The sequence below is a fragment of the Microcebus murinus genome, chromosome 20 (assembly GCF_040939455.1).
Source record: "Microcebus murinus isolate Inina chromosome 20, M.murinus_Inina_mat1.0, whole genome shotgun sequence".
Taxonomy (NCBI): Eukaryota; Metazoa; Chordata; class Mammalia; order Primates; family Cheirogaleidae; genus Microcebus; species Microcebus murinus.
Window position 1 is genome coordinate 29,306,326 of NC_134123.1, and position 21,095 is coordinate 29,327,420.

The window sequence follows — 21,095 nt, forward strand, 5'->3', positions numbered from 1 at the left end:
ACATGTTAGCTTTCGTTACTGTTTTTCACTGCCCTTTATTCAGGGCCTCATGTTATTTCCCAGGTTCATGTCTTACACAATCTCGATTAATCATCAGACTGGTTCTACTCTCATTCCCATTTGGCGGGTGAGCACACTGAGGCTTAGACAAACTTTAGAGGATTTTTCCAGGTTCTCAGAGCGAGGGGCCGTGCTGTGATTTGAACCCCACTCTAGGAGACTTCAAACTTCCCTCATTGCAGAGCTGCCCAGCATGCTACAAATCAAAGGCAAGAAGCACTCTCAACACGGCAAGGGAGAAGATTCTGGTGCCTGCCTGCCGTGCACCAGCCGTGCGATTCGGACAACTCACTTCGCCTCCTGCAGCTCCCGGCGCCTCACCCAGAAAACAGGCCCGGAGTCAGCCTACAAATCCACGAGTCACATGGGACAGTCAATCAAGCAGTCCCTGTAAAAGCGCCACAGGGAACTGGCATACGGCCACACCCGCAATCGGCTCTCAGGATGGGCTTGTATGAATCACCCAGTGCAAGCCTGGCCCACGCCAGTACCCCACGGACACCCCTCCAGGACCTTTCCTGGCCCCCTTTAACGGCACGCAGACGTCGAGTCTAAACCCTTTACCTGCATGGGACGCGGCGTCTGACCGGGCCATCACCCCGGGGGGCACCAGGAGGCTGCACCAGCAACCCTGCCATCGCCAGAGCCGCCAGGGAAGGGCGAGGGTATTTATAAACCTGGCGCCGGTGCCCGAGCCCTCAGGAACCCGAGAGGGGAGCAGGTTTCCTGCCCTGCAGGGAAACCGAAGAGGAAAAACAGCAGCACGCTCCAGCTCTGGGCCGCAGTCAAGAGCCACGGAGGGTGCGTCCAAGTCCCCTTCTAAATTTAGAACATTCAGCCAAACCAGTTCTTGAACGTCTCTCCCCGTGGCCGGGCCAGGACGTCCTTCTGAGAGCCGGGGGCGCAGATCCAAAGCCCCTGCGTCTCCACTGTTGTCCCCAGCACACGGAGCACGGGACCCGCAAGGTCTTTCTCAAAGCGGAGACAGCGCCGTGGGACAGCAAGGGATCCGAAGTCCGAGGGGGAAGGTTCCAGTAGGCGTGCCGGCCACTGGCTCTAACCAGCCTACCATCTCAGACTGGTGTCTGATGCTTCCCATATCTTGATCACTTTATCCATAAAGTGACAAGAACTTTGTACCCAAGCAGGCCTTTAGCTCTTCATCTCTTACAAGAGAAGAGCAAGGCTTACTACCGTGTTTCCCCGAAAATGAGACAGGGTCTTATATTTATTTTTCCTCCAGAAGACACCCTAGGGCTTATTTTCAGGGGATGTGTTATTTTTTTTTAAGCACGGCACAGCAATCTACATGTATTCAAATACAGTTAAGTCGTCTTCTTCTGGAACATCATCGTAACCCTCCAAACCCCGAATTCCGTCCTGAATTTCTTGCGACTCTATTTCCTCTAGAACCATCGGCCCCGATCTCTCATGTCGAGCCATAGAGCTGTCACGGGGCAGATGAGAAGGGCTGCTCGTCTTCCTTCCCGCTGCGCTACGAAATGCATGCATTGTGCAGATGCGCTGCGTAGCCACGCCCGTCACTAGGTCTTATTTTCGGGGTAGGGCTTCTATTGCACAAATGCTCAGAAATCCTGCTAGGGCTTATTTTATGGGTAGGTCTTATTTTCGGGGAAACACGTTAGGTATATTCCAGTCCCTGAGCCTCAGTTTCTTTACCTTTTGCAAGGGGAAATCATGCTTCAGGAAGATTCCAGGAGGATTAAGTATGCTGGCAAGGGGAGAGTGCCTACTCCAAGGGCATGTGGCCGACACCCAGCCCATGCAGGGTTAAACCAAAATTGAGCTGAAATCCGAAAGTCTCCATTCTCAGCCCCTCTCTCCCTCTCTTTTGCTAAGTTGAACACACTTACGCAAGTACGACCCATGTGTTCTCAGGCCTTAGTATTGGTATAGACATAAAAACAGGGGTCATAGTAATTGCAGTCAGAGAAGGTATTTAGAGAAGGAATTTCTCTGTCCCTGACTCTGCCACTATAGTCTGAAGGTGTGTGTCCCCCGAAATTCACATCTTGAAACCTAGTCGCCAAAGTGATGGTGTGATTAGGTCACGGGGTGAATCTTACATGAATGCAACCAGTGTCCTTATACAACAGGCCCCCTCGCTGCTTCCAGCACAGAAGGACACAGCAGGACGGCGCCATCTGAGAAAGTGGCCGTGGCCAGACATCAGATCTGCCAAGCGCCTGGATCTTGGACTTCCCGGCCTACAGAGCTGTGGGAAATGGATTCCACTTGTTTTTATCGGCTTCCCGGTTTCTGGAATTTTACTATAACTGCCCGAACAGACTAAGGCACCCACACGCCCCTGAGAGGCATCTAGCCCATTTTTTAAACTCCTCCACTATTTTACCAGCACCGACACCATTAACGATTGTAATAATCATAATAGCTAAAAGCAACTTGACTATGTCCAGACGTTGGGCGAAGGGCTTTGCATGAATTATGTTATGTAATGAAATAAATTATCATCAGTTGATAAATCTATAGGGTGGAACCAATGTTCGTAAAATGTATAAAATGGCAATGCCAAGATTTTTGTTCTCTGATTTACTCTTTGCATCTCCGCCCCGTGAGATGCTACCTCATCTCCCCTGGTGGAGTCGGCAAGAGGCCTCGTGCACGCAGTCAGGAACTCGCCCCTCTGGGGTACTCCGCGGGGCCTGCCACGTGTGCGGCCCTGCTTGCCGGCTCCGGCGCCATCTCTCCATGGCGACGACGCCCACTGCTGTGCACAGCGCCCCACTGCCCCGCACCTTGTCCCCCAGCTCGATGCCGCCCTGGGCTCCCGCAGCCACCCCAACTGGGCAAGTACCCGTCGCCTCGCACGCTGCATCCTGTTTCCCTGGTTACGAAACATCGCAGCTCTGTGCTCCCGACGCCCCACCAAGTTTCGCTGTGAAGCGGTTCTTTGACTTTGCGCTCAGGTTCCACTGCAGCTGCCTTGCACGGCGGGGACTCCGGTGGGCATGTGCCTTCCTCAGACCCCGACCCCTGTTCTTGGGCCACGCTTCTCGGCCTGGGTGCCATCCTCCTGCAGGATGTCTCTTTCCCGGGAGTCCCTGAGCGAATAGCCCCCCCGTGAGGCCACCCCACGACCCCTCTGGACTTGTGGGATGAACACGACGGTTTGTGCTACCCGGCTGGGACTCGACGCTCAGAAGACCAAGCTGCTGGCCGGCCGTGCAGAGGCTCGGATCTTTCGGTTGTCTTCTTAGTAGTGGGCTGGTTTTGTAATGACTCATCCTCAGCCTCTCTCTGCTCTGTGCGAGAAACCTCGTGCGGCGCTGAGATAACCGGGTAGTGTTAGGAGTGCTTCTCGGCTCATCGTGATTGCTCAATACATGCTCGATGATTTGGACTAAATTCCATTCGTGCACTCATCCAATGTGTATTGAGCTTCTGCTCTGCACCCCCTGGCCTGGCCCTAGAATGACAGCTGGGGACACCGTGACAAGTGAGACGTGGCCCTGCCCTCAGGGAACACACAGGCTCGCTGAGGGGGTCCCTAGGTACTCTCACTCATTCAAAAGCGGACACAAGAGTGAACCAAACACAAAAAAAATCTCTTCCCTTACGAAACTTACTTTTGAGTGGGATAAGTATATAAGTACGTGAGATACAGCGTCAGAGTGGAGCTGTTTTCAGAGAACTCTGGGGAGATACAACAGGGAGAAGAAGAGGAATGATCAGTCTTACGTGGGCAAGGGAGGAGGGCCAGGGAGAATTCCCGGGGGAGGTGACCCCTGAGTGAGGTCCTGATAGAAGAATAGTTATTACTCAGCCAGAAAGAGCAGGAAAAAGGTTTTGAGGACAAGGAGCCAGTGTGAGCAGAGGAGTGAGACTGCTGGCTGGTAGGGGAAACCAAGAGCGGGCTGTACAAGTTGGACTGTCGGGTGCAGGAAGGAGAGGCGTGGCACCACGGGAAGAGATGGGGTCTGCGAAGACCTTAGGGTGAGGACCTCTTTCAGCCCACGGTTCCCTAGGAAACCGAGCCTGGGAGTGCAATCCCAGGGAAGCGAGCAGAAGTGAGCAAAGGGGGGAATGAGGAAGACGGGGGACAGAGAGCAGATAGAAGGAAGTCATTGCCCACTTTGGCCACAACTTGGTGACAAGGTGGCCTGCTTGGCTTCGCCGGGCATCTTTGCAGAGACTGCGTGAAGGATTGCATCTCTGAAACATGCACGCGAGGGAAGGACGATGGGGGACTTTACACACGGCATCTGTGAGGCAATGGCCGGCATGACCCCCGTGGGTGGTAAACTGCATTTCTGACGTGCAAGCACCAGGTGGGCCCCGCAGCGCCTCACACCTGGCGTCAACAGGGAGCCGCTGGGCAGGAGAGGACGTCGGCTGTGCAGGCTCGAGGCAGGAGGGGCGCCCGTCAGCACCTGGGATTTGTCGCAGCACGAGCAACAGTGACAACCTGGTTCCAAAACGGAGGGAGCAGAACCAGACGTCGCTAGGGCTGCCCGGGTGAGAAAGCAAAGCAAGTGCTCAGATACAGGATGGCGCCTGAATCGAATCCGGTAGGAAGCCTTTGAAGGATTTTAATCCGGAGAGTGACACGTTCACATTTGCATTTTAAAAAGATCACTCCTGCTGCAGGGTTTAGAGTTTTACATAGGGTGGTGACACCAACGGGGACATCTGAGAGTATTTTATGTGATGCACAGTTTTATTTTCACAGCTAAGTTTTTTAAATATATATATGTGTGTGTGTGTCTGTATATATCTTAGAGATATTTACAATGCAATGTCAAATTTTATGTACTAAATGCAGTCAATGTAAACAAACATAGGTATGTGCAAGGTTGAATAGTACAGGTAGGAGAGGCATGGGGCGAACATCAGAAAGGTGAAGTTCAGGCAGTGCGGGGTGAGACAGGAGGGTGGGGGACGGTCTGGGAGACAGGCTGGAGGAGACGAGAGGGAAGAGCCTGTCGTGGCAGGAATGGGAGGCCGGGATACAGGACAGCAATTCTGGGAAGGCCAGTTTCAGAAGACTTGGTCGCTACTTGGATGCGGGCGCCTAAGAGAAAGATCAGACTTCTATGATGCTTTAACAAAAGAAGGCAAAGGATTCACCCAAGGTCAGACCCATGATTTCACCCCTTCCGCTCTGTGTCAACCCAATCCCATGGGCCCGTTGGAAAGAAGATCCTAAGTTGTCACCCAGGGTCCCCAAAGCCAGACGTGCGCGGGCCCTGCACGCGTCAAGAATGGACACGCGTCCCTCGGTGGGGACCAGCCATCGTCAGCTGCGAGGACATCAGGCCCCGAGAAGGGCCCCCACGGCAGGCCACAGTGGCAGCCGGCTGCCGGAACGTTCTTGTGGGAAAGAACCCAGCCGCTTGGCTCCCAGCCTGATGAGTCAGCACCCTTGGCGACCGCTTGCTACTCACCGAAAATTCGCACATGTTTGGAAATTTGATGACATCTGGAGTTTCGGTCTTAATCAGGCTGGTTTCGGCATTTCCTTTCCTGGCAGGGAGCTGTTTCTGGGTATTTTTCGAAACTATCTATAGGGAATGCCATAGAAAAACCCTTAAACTGAATCCCGCTATAGCTCTGGCTTGAAAATGCATGACTTTTACACATTTATCTCACGGTTTGCTGAGTGGCCACACCAACAAAGACTGGACCCGAAACCATGACGCCAGGAGCTGCAGCTAGGCAGAAAAGTTCCCCCTGAGCTCCACCTCCATACCCAGCTCTGCCGTGGACCAAGTGTGACAGAGGCAAATCACTTCTCTGGGGTTCTCTTACTTCATCTAAAAAATAAATGGGGGAAATACCAGTGAAACTCAATACCTTGTGGTCATGATGCTGATTTGGGGACATCTTATACTTGGTCTTTTTATCACCGGGATTCCTCCAGCCGTCAGACTCTCTTACTTATTGTGAATGAATCTTGCACCAGGTACAGCTGGATCTATGAGCTGCTTTCCTTTGAGTCCAAGCCCCGGTCCTCACATCGTTACCACCTACCCGCCAATCTAGGATGGTGGCACTAGCCACCGCAGCCGCTGGAGAGGTGTCTCTGACTCCATCCTCTTTGGTGCTCTGTGATGTGGAGCGGCAGTTCTCAAACTATGATCCAGGTACCTCTGGGGGTCCCTTACAGTTTCCTGGGGGTCCTGCGAAGTCCAGCTGTTGTCATATTGATAATACTAAGGTGTTACTTGCCTTTTTCACTCTCATGGGCGCCTGGTAGAATATTCCAGAAGCTACGTGATGTGTGATATCACAACAGATTGAATGCAGAAGCAGATATAAAATCCAGCTGTCTTCTATTAAACCACTTAAAAATTTTGAAAAAAATACAAAAGAATGCCACTCTTCACGTTACTTTTCTTTGGAAAACACTTATTTTCCACAAAAATGTTATTCGTGTTAATAGGTAATGGGCTTATTATCATCCTGTTTAAGTGAGTTAATAAATTTTTTTTTTACATTTTTTGATCTAATTTCTAATATATCAGTAGATATAACTCATATAAACATAACCTCTTTGGGGTCCTCAATCATTTTTTTTCATAAATAATTATTTCTAAAAATATTAAGGACATTTTTAAAACTATAACCATAGTATCATTAACCATCTTAAAATGAATAATTCTGCAATCTGGTGGAACATTCAGTGTTTCAATATTTCAGATCGTCTCACACACACGGAGATTTCTGCTCGAATTAGGATCTGGAGTTGTAGAAAATGTCGCCTAGGTTCCTTCATCCCATTGACATGTTTTCCTCTGAAAATCACTTGGTGAAGACACCAAATGCTGAAATACTTTGTTGTGTGGTTTTCCACATTCTAGATTTGACTAACTGCATCGATGGAGTTTTGGTGAACATATTTCCCTGCTCTCTATATTCCATGGACATTAGAAGTTTAATTTAGAGGCATGATCGTATCAGGTTGGATAATATTTGCAAGGGTGCTTTCCACATGGTGTTGGGTGTTCCCATGAGGAGGCACATGATGGCTGGTTGTCTTCCTGTTCCGGCAAGTGTACAGCAAGCGTAACAGCGACTGACCAGGGAAAGAACCGAGTGGCACACGGAGACTCAGAGAATCAACCTTTATCCTACCAGCGGGTTCAGAGAGGCTCTGAGCCCCGCTTCCTTGTTCTCCTTCAGCTTTTTATACCCTTGGTGGGATTCAAAAAGCGTCCAATCAGCAACAAGCTTTAACATCCAATCAGCAACAAGCTGTAACATCCAATCAGCAACAAGCTTTAACATCCAATCAGCAACAAGCTTTAACATCCAATCAGCAATAAGCTTTAATATCCAATCAGCAACAAGCTTGATATCCAATCAGTAGTGAGTTCAGCCATGGCGCCCCGGGGTGGGGTTTTTTCCCTATCATTCCTTTTGGCGAAGCTGAAGGAATGGTGATCGTAACTTAAATCTGATAACTCGTTAGGGGTTGCAGCTCAATCACTTTGAAGAGCATGAAAGGGTCCTGAGATCAAAGCGTATGAGAAACACCAGTACAGAGTCAAGATTGCAGGTTTTAAAATGACACAGCCCCATACCGCACACCCAGGGATTGCCATTTACCAGCTGGGACTAGTTACCGACTTAGGAAAGTTACTTAACCTCTTTGAGCTTCAGTTTCCTCATCTGTAAAAAGAGCATAACAATATCCCCCACTCAGTTGGCTGGCTGTAAATATTAAAGAAAACAACAGATCTGAAAGTCAGTGTATGGCACCCGGGTTATGGAAGATAATCAGTTAATGATCCCCCTCCCTTGATAACAACCTAATTTGGAAACTAACAGGGAAACCCATTCTGAGTGAGGCCCGAGCAAAAGAGTGCATAGTAGACCGAAGAGGGAGAGAAAGAAACTCTCCCTCACTTCTCCCAAGGTACGGGAGCAAGCCCACCCTACCTTGTGTTGGGTGGCAGAACTAACATGGGCTTGTGATGCAGACAGAGCAGGGTCCAGGCATGACCCTGCCATGCTCTGGCTGCGTGATCTCTTGGAGCCAAGAGCCGAGTTCCTCAGAGGCAATAAGACATGGCTCTCGGGTTCACTGTGAGGATCATGATGTAGTCGTAGCACAGGTGTCACACTGACCATGGGACCTGATGTATCACAGACAGGCAGCAATGGTCCTGGTCGTTTGCACAGAGATAATAATAACTGTATGAGGAGCAATTGCTATGGCTATTTTTGCTGGTTGCGATGGGGATATTATTGAAGATTAGGGGAAACCTAACCGAGAAACACAAAGTGCAAAAAATTGGGATCTCAGGATTGATTCATGGGAGCACAACTGCCCACATTGTGCTCCCTTGTACAACATGACTAGAAAATGCCACTGGGCCTCTGATCTACCTGCCATCCCCAAATACACCCACCTCCTCCTCTTCCTCTTATTTTAGGCAGCGAAGCCAAAGAATGGCAGCCCTCCCTCCAAGGCGGCACACCCAGTTCAGGGGCAAGATGCACATTTTTGTCTCTGGGACCCAGTCAACAAGCCCCAGTGGATGTTGGGGTCTCAGCCATCAGGGGAGCACCCTCCTCTCCTATGGAGAAATTTGAACAAGGAGGAAAGAGAAGTGCAAGTTGTCTCTCTAGCACTTCTGAGCCATTGGTGGGGGTTCCTATGATGCTAGCAGCAGTGGGAACATGGGAGGGGGGAGAGATAGCCCTCCCCCTGCAGTATTAGAAATTTTAAAGTGCCCTCTGTGGCCATAATCCAAAAAACCGACCATCCCAAATGCTACCGCAGATGTGGAGCAATAGGAACTCTCATTCGCTGCTGGTGGGAACGTCAAATGCTACAGCCACTTTGGAAGACAATTTGATAGCTTCTTGCAAAGCTAAATACAGTCTTGCCATACCGCCCAGAAGTTGTACTCCTAGGTATTCACTCCAAACATATAAAGCCACGCAGGAATGCTTATAGCAGCTGTGTTCGCGATTGCCAAAACTTGGGAGCAACCAAGATACCCTCCAAGTCTGTTTGATTCCAAATATCACGCTCTTCCTGCTACACCGGGGCTGTCACTGTGAGAACATGATGAATGATGCAAGACACGAGGAGGAGGAGGAGGAGGAGGAGGAGGAATAGGAGAGGGACCAAAACCCTCCACAATCAAACAGGAAATGTGGCCAAGGTAGATACAATCTTGCAGACACAACCACAAGCTAACAAAAAAAAAAAAAAAAAAAAGAAAGAAAAAATGCCAACCACAGATCTAGTCCACCAAAAACTGGCCCAGACATTTGAGTGTTCTCCTCTTTGTCAGTTACTGTTTGTTACCATCCAAAGGGTAGTGAAAGCGGCTCGGCTCGTGTGTCTCTCTTTGGGAGTGAAAGTGTAAACAACAGTGGCTGCACAGGTGGTACCCTGGGGCACCGTGTGTGCCACCAAGGTGGAACGCATCAGGTCCTCTGTCACTTGGAGGAAGTGTCTGCACCTGCCATCTGTCCTGGCAAAAGCCACAGTAGCGGGCAAACGACAAGGACCGGGCTTCCCTACTTTCGCCCAGCAGGCATGCCCCGAGCGCTCTGTTTGTGTGTGCGTGTGTGTGTGTGAGTGTGTGTGTCTCCGCACACGGTGGCTAAACCCGCAGACCCCAACCACGCTACAGCTGTGATCATTTTTAAGGCCCTGAATCCAGGAGGTGATTAAGTTACACCCCACAAGGCACCATCTGGCTGGGGATTTCCCTCGTGGGTGGGGTCTCCTGGAACTTCTTGAATTACACCAGCTTGGATGTCAGTCCCCAGTGACAAGGGTTGCAAGGACGCTCTCTGCCTCCCTCTTCGCTCCCTGCCCACCCTCACCCATAAAAGCCAGGTCTCCATTGCTTTTAAGGGAAAAGGGAGGAGACGGATGTCAGAGGTGACATGCATGGGTCACCTACTGCAAGCCAGCCCCGCTTCTGGGCATTTTCTGCACTTAGCTCACACAAGCTTCATAAGCACCTGTCATCGTGCCCATTGTACAGATTAGGAAATCTAAGTGGCATAACCAAGGTGGTGTCATTCATCAAAGCCAAATCAGAGACTTAAATACAAGTTAGTTTGGCTTTGAACTATGCTCTTTCCACTAAAACCTATGAATCTCTAACATTCTTGCCTTTACTCTTTCTCCAGCCACTGCACGCAGCAAAATCTCCCCTTACTTGTTACAGTTCAGCAGTCCTGGAGGGGGGATTATCACTGGTCCATGCACACACTGGTGCCTCCCACTCACCTGGTACCCTGGACGGTCCCCTCCCCATCGTTAGGCAGGACAGCAGCTGCCCTGCACAAATCCCAGATTCCCCTCTGACCTCCTATCCTGAGCCTCTCCATGGTGGCTCTTGTCCCGACGGTCCACTCTGAGCTGGGTCTCACTTCCGGTTCTTGGCCGGCCACTCCCGACTGATGTCCTGGTCAGGTCATCTGATCCCGGATGCTGCTGACTGCAGGACCGGGCTCCGTGCCCAGCCTAGAGATGCTCCGGGGCCCTTTCTGGTGCCGTGTGCCCACCCCTGTTTCCAGAAAAGGGGTTGGGATGGTGGAGAGGTACAAACTTCATTAGAAACCTTGGGATCCAAGAGCGTGGGAGGCGGCTGCTCTGCAGAACCTCTAGGGGGGAGAGTGCGCAGGCCACACACACGCTCGGTCTTCTCAGCAGCCCTGGGAGAGGCCGCGAGAGCCCCACGCACAGATGGGGACCCAGGGGCCCCCAGAGGAGGAGAGATGGGGTGCCACGGCTCCTCATCCGGGAGTTTCTCTGGGGGACGCTGCTCCACTTGGCTGCCAGCAGAGCCCCCGCTTGCAGTCCTTCCCTGGGACAGCAGGAGGGCTTGGCCAGCACGCCCAGCTTTCTCCTGGGCCCTGCTTCAGTGGTGCCCAGAACTGCGTGTGGTCACACCAGGCATCCCCAAACTACGGCCTATCACCACATGGGGCCCGCCAAGGACATTTATCCCACCCGCCGGGTGTTTTTGCCGCCGCTGCCTGTCTTGCTTAGCAGCCGACTCGTCCCGGGCCCACAGTGCGCATGCGTGGAATGTGCGCCGACCTCTCCAACGGCCTGTGGGACAGTGAACTGGCCGCCTGTTTAAAAAGTTTGACTACCCCTGGCTCACACCAAAGCACCCCGATGAGCGTGGCCCAGCCCTGCCTGCGGCATTCACCAGAGTAAGTACTGATATGGCTACTCCTGATTAAGTAGCAACACCTGCCAACAACTATCCTAAAGTTATATGCATGCGTGTGGGCTTGTGTATGTACATACGTTTGTACCTATCACATTTTTAAATAAATCTAATACATACATAATTGCATGCATATATGTAAAGCTCATTTAATCACTACAGAGAGACTGTGCCAACAACTGTTCTAAACATTTTATATATGGATAGAATCTCATGTAGATATGTATATAATCTCATTTAAATATATATCTTTCATATTTGTGTAAATCTCACATACATAAAACTTCACATATACACATGCATATGTAAATCACATTAAATAATTAGAGTGACTATGTGCCAACTGTACTAAAAATTATATGACATATATAATTTATATGAATCTTATACATAAGACCTTGCATAGACATATATATATGAAAATCTCACTTAATCATTAAACAGTGACTGTATGTTAGCTACTGTTCTAAATACTATATATGCCCATTTATATATATATAAATCTCATGCAAATCTCATTTAATCATTAAAAATGACTATATTCCAACTTCTATATATTATAATCTAATTTTATACACCAATGTCATTTATGTGCCAAAATAACTTTGCATGCAAGAAATTTCCCATATATATCTACGCACAGACTCATATAAACCTGTGTGTGTGCAAATCTCCTTTAATATTCAAAAAGCCCCTGGAGGCAGGCACAGTTGTCATCCCCATAGGCTGAGCAAAGCCAAACACCTGGCACCTGCAATGCCAGGTCTCAGCTGGGGTCCTGGCACCCTTCCCCAGACCTGCTCCCCCAAATCCCAGAGCTGTCCCTGCCTCGCCTAGGGGCAATTCCAGCTTTCTGGCTGCTCAGGCCCCAAGTCCCAGGCTCCCTCTTGGCCCCCCCTCTCCCCCCGCCCCCACTCCACAATCCATTCCCTGCAATCTCAGTCTGCCTTCAGAATCCACCCGGGGTCTCTCTCCTCCTTACCCACCTTTCTCACGTTACTAGACTCCAGGCTCCTTCATTAAGGGTTGTTGGATGGATGGAAGAATGGACAAATGGACAGACGGATGGAAGGATGATGGATGGATGGATGGATGATGGACAGGTGGACGGGTTGGATGGAGGAAAGGATTGATGGTCTTGTGCTTGTGCAAATCACTTTCCCAGAATCCCTCTTTTAGCACAGCCCCCTGACTCTTTTCTGCAGCTCTCACAGGGTCTCTGCGGGGTCCTCATCAGGGCTGCCTCTCCTAAGAGCCATGTTGATGCAGTGAGAGCACGTACGCACAAGGACTTTGCAAAAGTCCATAGCGACAACTACCATCGTAGCCCCCACGTGGCAGCTGGGATTATACAAGATCACGCTCCTCGGAGGTTTAGCAACAGAGGAGGGAGCTGCTGGTGCAAGGAAACGCTCTGTGCAATCAGGGAAGGGATAAATGCTGGTACCAACACCCTCAAAAATTATTCCTGTCACCTCCAGTTCCGGGATGCTCGGGCATTGAGCCGTCACCTGACCCAGTGACTGCCAGATCAGGGTGGGGGGGTGTCAGGTGTCTATGCTCCCCCAGGAACCCAGATACAACCTGGAAGTGCCAGATGTCTTAACCCCCAGGAGGCCCCAGAAACTTCTCTGTGCAGAAACCACGGCACGTACCCGTGAACTTTGCGTGCAACCTGCAAAAGGAGGAACGCAAGCAAGTGGAGACGAAGTTTCAACCTTTTTATTCAAAGCAGCTTCTCACAATGTATAAATACTGCATATTAGCACACATGAAAAATACAACTTCTAAGGCACCCAGAAATGTGTTCATACACGTTACAGGACCATTCACAAAGAGAGTGTACAATTTGCTCTAGACAGTCAGCATTTGATAAATCAGAAGATTATTACCCCTCAGTACTGCACCCAGTCTCGGGAAATATTTACAGCGTGGTGAGAAAGGGTCAGCTGTACCTGCTTTATAATCCTATGAAGTACTCATACTTACAAATATTCAGAACTAGTTAAAGACTCTCCCATGATAATCTGGCAAAATAAAACGAGTAGCCTACTTTTGCAAAGGTCTCGGTGGATTTTGGTGTGTGTGCTACATCCATGATCAAATCCAAACACTCCTAAGGGTGGGCTGGATATGTTTTTTTTTTTTTTTTTGGTAGCCTGCTTCATTATCAGAGGTTTGGTAATAAGCCTTACCAGTAGAACACCACTTCCTCGCCATCAGTCACTTCTCAACTGGTCAATGGATCGATGATTCCATCATGAAGGACAATGGAGCACCACCTTGTATGAGAACTGAAGAAAAAGCTCCCCATACCAAACAGGAATTGGAAATGGGGCGATGCAGAACAAAAGGAGGCAGAAATTTGGCAACTGCAGGATCCTACCGTTCAGTGTAGACGCATCTGAAAAATACACTCGGGAGGTTCACATTCAGATGGAAGAGTCTACACTGGCCAGATAACCCGGAGGAATGCCAGACCTCCCCTTTTTTCACAACATGGATAAAGCCTTGGGACTACAGAACAGACACATCCACCTGAGATCGTGAGTTTCAATGCTAGAAACTCATCTTTCAGAGCCTTCTCAATGTGACAACTAATCCCTCTGCATGGCCAGCCAGGGGGAGCGGGAGGTCGCTGGAAGGGAGCAGTTTCTCTGCACCGCCAAGCGTACGCCCGTCTCTGTCCGGACGTGCCCACGGTCTATGAAACTCGTGCTTTGTTGGAATAATGGAATTCTTTGGTCCTTGGTTTTATGAAAGGCAATATTGTCACAATTCCTGTCAACGTAGACATTGGCAAATGACTTCAAGCTGGGACTAATGGCACAGGGACAAATTAAATACTAGATGGAAAAACTCTACACCCTCCAAACTTCCCACGGTCGACTTAATGAGCTCCAGCAGCAGGCCCGATGCTGGCTCCATGAGGCAAGGTCAAGCCACAGGGGTACCAGAGCTGATGCTCAAAACTAGGTATCGGTTTCTCTGACTGCCACTCTCATTGCAAACATTGGAAGCAGATCTCCATGCTCATGGCTGATGAGTTGACTTTATCAACACTTTCTAGGGATGGACCAAATACCTTGACTTCAGCCTTGCTATATAGCCCTGGACTACTGCAGTGTGAACAACTAAAAGGAATCATCATGCATAAAATTTAAGTCTAAATTCTGGGTGGCTGTATCAGATCCCAGGCACAGCGGACCCGCGGCAGATAAGCTCCGTGACTTATGTGCTTTGCAGACAGCCCTGGGTAGACTGACTCAGCTGACACGTACTTTCTGCATCTAGCTTGCCTTTGCCCTGCTAACTCCAGGTTCGTATGGCTTGACACACACACTGTTCATCGATAAGACACTGAGGACACACGGGAATGCTGATTGTGTAACTAAAATTTGACTTCAGATTGTCTACACAGCAGGACTCGCATGTAAACTTTGCTGGCATCTCTGAAGGAGAGCTGACCCCAGCCAGACTGGACATTTCCAAGTTACCTACAAGGAACCCGGGGCCGGAGCCAGGAATGGGGTCAGGAGCGGGAAATGCCGTTTTTTGGGAACAAATGATGAACCAGCAGCCTTCCCTATGACTGTGTCTAAACCACGTGAATAGTACGAAGGGGGCTCCAGAAAACCTGTCCTTGGTCCATTCCTATGGCCAAAGACAATCACCAAGGTGTCTATCTGGTCCCTGCCGCCATCAACTCAACCAAACTCTTCAGATTAGCCATGAATCACAGACAGAATTGCGCCCATCAGCATGGCTTACGTTGCATGGAGGAAACAACCCGTATTACCCTTTTTTTTTTTTTTTTGCAACAAGCTTAAGGCTCTGTTCACAAACTCCATCAACTGCCACACAGTGAGAATTTATGGGGAGATCTTAAACTACGCATGTAGTTGCAAAGGTTGGAAAATTTACCGATCCTAATGGTAAGGCTTATTCACAAATTCGATACATTTCCAAATTATACTTCAAACTCAATGACTTCAAGGAAAAGAAAATTAACCTGCTCTCTGACAATATAAGAGCATTAGAGTCTAATGGAGGAAAAGAAAAAAAAAAAAGTTGGCACCAAACTAGTATGCTATTTTTTGAAAGAACAAGTGGTATTAATGGAAAAGATTGCCTAAAACGCATATCCTAAACTTATCACAGAAATATAAAAGTTTATATTTTGAAAATATATACTGTATTAAAGTCTGTAAGCATTTCAACCAAAATTTGCAGAAATAACTAAGCAACACTTATCTACAACAAAAATATACATGCAAGACAATCCCAAATGGTTTCCCTTAAATATCTACAAAGGCAAAGTGTAGATTTTTAAAGATTATACAAAACCATTTACAGAGAATAAAACAAAATACTTAAGAAATCTCATTTAGAGTCTTAAATACTGTGTATATTAGTGAGAGTGTCTAGACTAATATATACACCAGATCTAAGTATCTGAATACAGAAACACAAAAGAGAAGCAATTCTGAGTTTTAAATATTCACTTAAGAAGATCTGAAGACGTTTCTATTTGTTTCTCTTTGTTAAAAAAAATTTCCACAGAAACCAGATTGGAAAATTGCATGGATGTGACTCAATTCCAAATTAAAAAAAGTTTACAAAATCCTTTAAACCAACAATTAATAATGGGAAATGCAATTCAGCATTCAGTCAAGGCTATTTTTAAATGTGGATATTCAGAGATACAGTTGCATTGTTCAAAGTCTATGGTGATTATTATTTCTCCATCTTCTTACTAAACTTCATACGGGGGTTAAAAACATAGTTTCATGCTTCAGAGAGAACATTTCCTAGTTTAATCTATACCAAACAATAGGATAATAGTTTAAATCAATTCTCAACTACTTTCTCATAGTTATCCAATTTCATCTTAACAAGTGATTTTGACGGTTTTTACCCACAGACATTATTATTTCTATGCCGGAAGGGACAAGTGAGTGCATCAGTATTAGGGTGTGGCTTCCAAATGGCGAGGAGGTCTGACCACCTTAACGAAAGTTCTGCAAAAAGTCCTCTTGGAATGGAGCTGTTAACTCTTGACGGTTCTACTACAAGATTCTGGGAGTAAACCACCCTCAGGAGCTGAGGCAGAGAGAGAAGGGGAGTTCTTAGCATGGCCAAGAGGATGCATGGCCAGGAGGAGAGGCATGCTGGAAGGGTCCCTGAATAAAGAGGTGCCCTCAACTTCCCACCCATAGCTATTCTTCCAGACCTAAAGGTAATTCTGGGATGGGGCTGCCAAGACCAGTCACAACTCCTCAAAGACCTTCCCAGGCTCCGGGGAATGATGTATGGGGTGGGGACAAAGGAGGGTGGAGAGAGAGAGAGGAGAAAGGCACCGATGTGGAAGATGGAAACTGAAAGTCTGAGCAAGCCATGTGTCCAAACCAAGACACAACCATAGGTCTGGTGTTTTCCATCCCAGATGGACTGGCTGTAAGTTACCTGGATTTCACCTAGACATTGTCACAACAACTACCCAGAAAGAGAAAAAGTCAGTGGTTCTGTCTACCCTGTAGCAAACAGACAGCACCTGCTTTGGCCCGATGGGTGGGATACGCTTATCGAGTGGCCTGTATGCAGAAACCAAAATGTGGACTGTCTTTTTAAATGCCCCCTGTTACACCCAGAACTTACAAATCAATGGCATGAATTCCGCCTTAGGGATGGTTTTGCATTCCTGCCTCAGTCATCAGAGATCATCGACATGGTTACAGGTTTAGATTTGATAATACATCCAAAGCTAAGACATTTCTGGTTCTCTCAGCAGGGAACAAAGGTGAAGGCTGATCAAAAGGAATTTCTAAACATCCCCTTCCATCTCCAACTAGAATCCTGATACCACTCCCGCAGATGTTGAATATGACTGCTCCCAACCAGACGTTGCAGAGTTGAAACAAGGGGCTCTTTCTACAGGGGACTTAGCAGTAGACTATCTGCCACGACACACAAGAACAGTGTTTGTCCGAGCATTTTGGAAAGCACGTATTTGCTTGCTCAAAGGAGGAGACACGACCCAGGTGGAACTGTGACAACACACACATTTGGGTGAAAGCAGGTGCTTCCCTGTAGTAATCCCCTGTAGCACAGGTCTGCGGTCCCTACAGGATCCTACGTGGACAAGGGGTAGGGTACACAGGACTTCATTTCCATTCAATCCCATCTTCCTTGGCTGGATTCCACCAGGGTGGCTGTCCCTTCCAGCTCCCCATGGCCAGGATGGCACAGCCTGGAGCAGAAGGGAGGAGAAAAGGGGCGGTCTCCTCTTCTTCTCGATGCTCATGAACTCTAAAGGAGAGAGACTTTCCACAGAGGGAACCAAGGGCATCTTAAGGCCCAGGAGTCCAGATAAACTGGACAGTCCCATCTCTAGCTCTAGAAGAGACACTCAACCTGTTCTTTCAAACTCAAAGCTCAGGGCCACGGATTCCCTCCACCTGCCCTGCGCCCAGTGCACCTGGTCACCTGCAGAAGAAGATAAAGGACCAGAGAGAGAGATGGAGAACTGTAACCATGATCCCTCCTCCCAGCCCACCCCCCTCTGCCGGCTGTGCCCACTTCCTGCTGCCTCACTCCCCTCTCGCTGAGGAAGGGCCAAGGGATGCAGACACCTAACAGGAATAGAGAAGAAAAGGAAAGCAAAGAGCCTCCGGGAATACTCAGAGGTTGTGCTGGAAGTGGGGAAAATCCGCCATCCTGACAGTCTAACTTTTCTCCTCACCAACCAAAGCCACACCCCAAACCCTGCCCTGTCCACAGCTGATCCAGGGACTTGAGGCTGACCGTCTGACCACAGCTGCAGCCCAGGGGCACCGGGGCCAGGAGACCTCCTCCCTGCTCATCGCTCCCTTACGTGAGCAAACAACTAGAGAAAAGGTGGGTCACTCAGGCTTCTGGTGGCAAAAAGATTCACACCTTCTTAGCAGAGCGGGGACACTTCCCCGCCGGAAGGCCACCACCGGAAATCACTGACCACGTGGAAGAAGTGAACTCCAAGAGCCAAGTTCAGTCATTTGTCTCAAAGAAAAGCCTTACTCTAGACACTATGCTGTCCTCAGGCAGGGCCTGTGCCCCACCCAACCCTGATGTCACACAGTTAGGGACTGGGGTCTGTTTCAGGACCATCTATCGCCTTAAAGGTGGCAGAGTGAGGAGAAAACTCTCCCATGATCTCTCCTAAGGATAAGCCTGGGCAACTTGTATTAGATTATAACAGCTGAGAACCGTTTTTACACATCGAGGATTTGGTGTAGAGCTATTCCTTTTTATCCACAGAAATCCATCCGTCTCCATCTCCCTGAATTTTATCTCTAAGTGGTTCATTGCTAGAATGCACCAAACAGCATGAACCTCGGGTACGGGATTTGGTCCAGGGCAAGTATGAAAATAGTTTATCTGTGTGAACAACAGATATCACAATATATAAACAAAAATAAATAAATAAAAATAAGTCCGATTAAAGAAAGAACATTTTCCTAGTAGTTCATGTTTTTGCAAAACTAGCTTTACATATAATACACATAAATTATCAGAATTTTCCACTTACGTCGTTTTTAAAAATATATATTTAACAAAAACATTTCTAAATGTACAATATCTGGGTTTGTAAATCACTCGATTGGGTTTTAAGACCAAGCCCTATTAGCCACACACAGGTTTGCGCCGGAGACTGAAGCTGGGTGGACGCCACCCTTCTGCTCATCGGCCTGGAACTTGCCTAAGACTGACCGTCCCCTGACACCAGATCTGAACGTCACCAGAGAGCAGTGACAGCCAAGTCTCCAAACCAGAGGCACTGTGTGGACACAGCCTGAGTCGGAAGGACGGGGGAAGTGGCCTTTTTCCCTTCCTGGACCGTGACGGTGCATTTCAGCAAGTGGGGCGAGGGCAGCGGCGCCCGGCAGAGCCCTGGGAAGACACAGCCCTCGAGAGCCCTCCGGCCAGGCGGGGCGGGGACACGGGGCAGGCCAAGTGTGCTGCGTTTCCCATCTGTTACACGAAAGCAAACCAATGAGGAGGAACCGAACGACACGAGGAAATGGACACAACCCTAGGCATAAAGAGACACCGTGACCACCAGCTCCTCGGCCGGGGCGGACGCGTGCTCCGATTCCCCGGACCGCGGGCCGGAGCCGGGAGTCAGGCGCCCTCGAGCACGGGCGCGGGGGCGGCCGAGCCGGGCCCTTCAGACTTCGTAGATCTTGTCCTGCAGGTAGCTGAAGAGCGAGTCCAGGCCCTTGGAGGAGCTCCAGAGCTGCTTGAGCATGAGGCATTCCTTCTCGTTCACGTCCTCGAGCACCGATTTCAAGAAGCTCCGAACGAGGCATTTGGACTCTTCCAACACCTGCGGGGACAGGTACGAGCCTGCTTAGCCGGGGGCTCCGCTCCAGAACCGGGTCCTGAGCCCCCGGCCACCCCCCCCCACCTCTGCCGTGCAAAGCCAGAGCAGGCTGCCCCCTTCAGCCCTGCCCACCCTGCCGCTGCCACCAGGGAGGGCTCTGGACGCGTCAACGTGTTGTTGAGCCCTTGGTCCCTGGGGTGGCGGCCGTGGCCCATGTTGCCCCAGACCACGAGAGCCTTGTCTTTTACTCAGGGGTGACAACAACACAGTGTCCTCTACAGATGTCATGAAGACGTTTGGCTTTAACCTCTTCACACCTCATTTTCATTATCTGTCGGGGACAATGACACCAAACCCGAGGACCACCGGGAACACAGACCGACGCCGTGAAATGGACGATCCCCACCGACCTGGCCCAACGGCAATGCGCGTGTGTAGGCCATGTGGCATGGTCATCACTGCGGTGACAAGTATTAGTAAGGACGGCAGCAATAATAGTAACAGAAACTATAGTAATAAGTAACGATCACGGCAATCTAAATAGTCATCATCATAATAGCGACTAACAATCACAGCAATCATAGTAATGATTACTGCAGTCATGCGTAAGAACCATAGTAATAATAGTAATAATAATCACAGCAGTGAGTAATAATAATCGCAGTAATAATAGTAATAACAACAATGCTACTACAATGCCCATTAACCAATAGGTTCCATGAGACGTATTTTTCGCTACAAGGATGCAGCATTTCCATCCCCACGTTATAGATGAAGCTCAACAAGGTGCCACGGCCCAGGGCTGCGTGGCTACTCGGTGGCAGGTGTAGCAGGGAAACTGAGGTCTGGCTGGTTCCCGCTGGTGGAGGCAAGGCCAGAGCCGAGGCCCCTGAGCCTCCTTCACCCTTCGCTGTCCTCCTCTAGCCTCTCCCCAAACTCCCTGAGACGTAAAGAGGCCAGACCCCCACTCCTGGCTCCAGCAGGCGGGGAGGGCGGGAGGGGGTGCTGCCAGGTCTCCCAGGGAACATCTCGTCAGAGCACGGGCTCCCCAAGTCCCCGGGCACTGATCTGTGGGGGATGGGCTCCTCTCTTAGGAAACCGCCCCCTCCAAGCTCCTGAATTCCCACCTGTTGACAGCAGAGACCTCCTTGCGGTAGTTCTTATCCTAAGAGCATGCCCCCCTCGGGTACGCTCTCCACTGCTGGCCTCCCCAAGTGTCTCCCCACTGCCAGCGGAGACACCAAAGCCCTCCCTGCAGCTCCAGGCCTGTCTCCCACCCTCCTTCCGGCTGCCCCGCCCTGGCGTCCCCTGTGCCAACGGGCCACGAGCTGCAGACGGCGCTCCCTGTGGACTTCGGACTCTCGCCATCCGCTCCGCCTAGAGCTTCCACCTGCCTCCCCGCGAAGCCGACCCGGGTGATCAGCCACCCTTTTGCCCCGGACTACGGGGTTTGCCGGGATGCAGGATTGCCTGCACTG

The 21,095-nt window shown here is 49.6% G+C and overlaps 1 protein-coding gene across 1 annotated transcript in view; it reads right to left on the minus strand.

Moving 5' to 3' along the window:
- Positions 1-12,962: 12,962 nt before the first annotated feature.
- Positions 12,963-21,095, minus strand: part of CDYL2 (chromodomain Y like 2) — a 151,934-nt gene continuing 143,801 nt past the window's right edge. Inside the window, exon 7 of the mRNA XM_012746574.3 lies at positions 12,963-19,620. Coding sequence (XP_012602028.1) covers positions 19,462-19,620 — 159 coding nt within the window. The 3' untranslated portion in view covers positions 12,963-19,461. The remainder of the gene's footprint in view (positions 19,621-21,095) is intronic.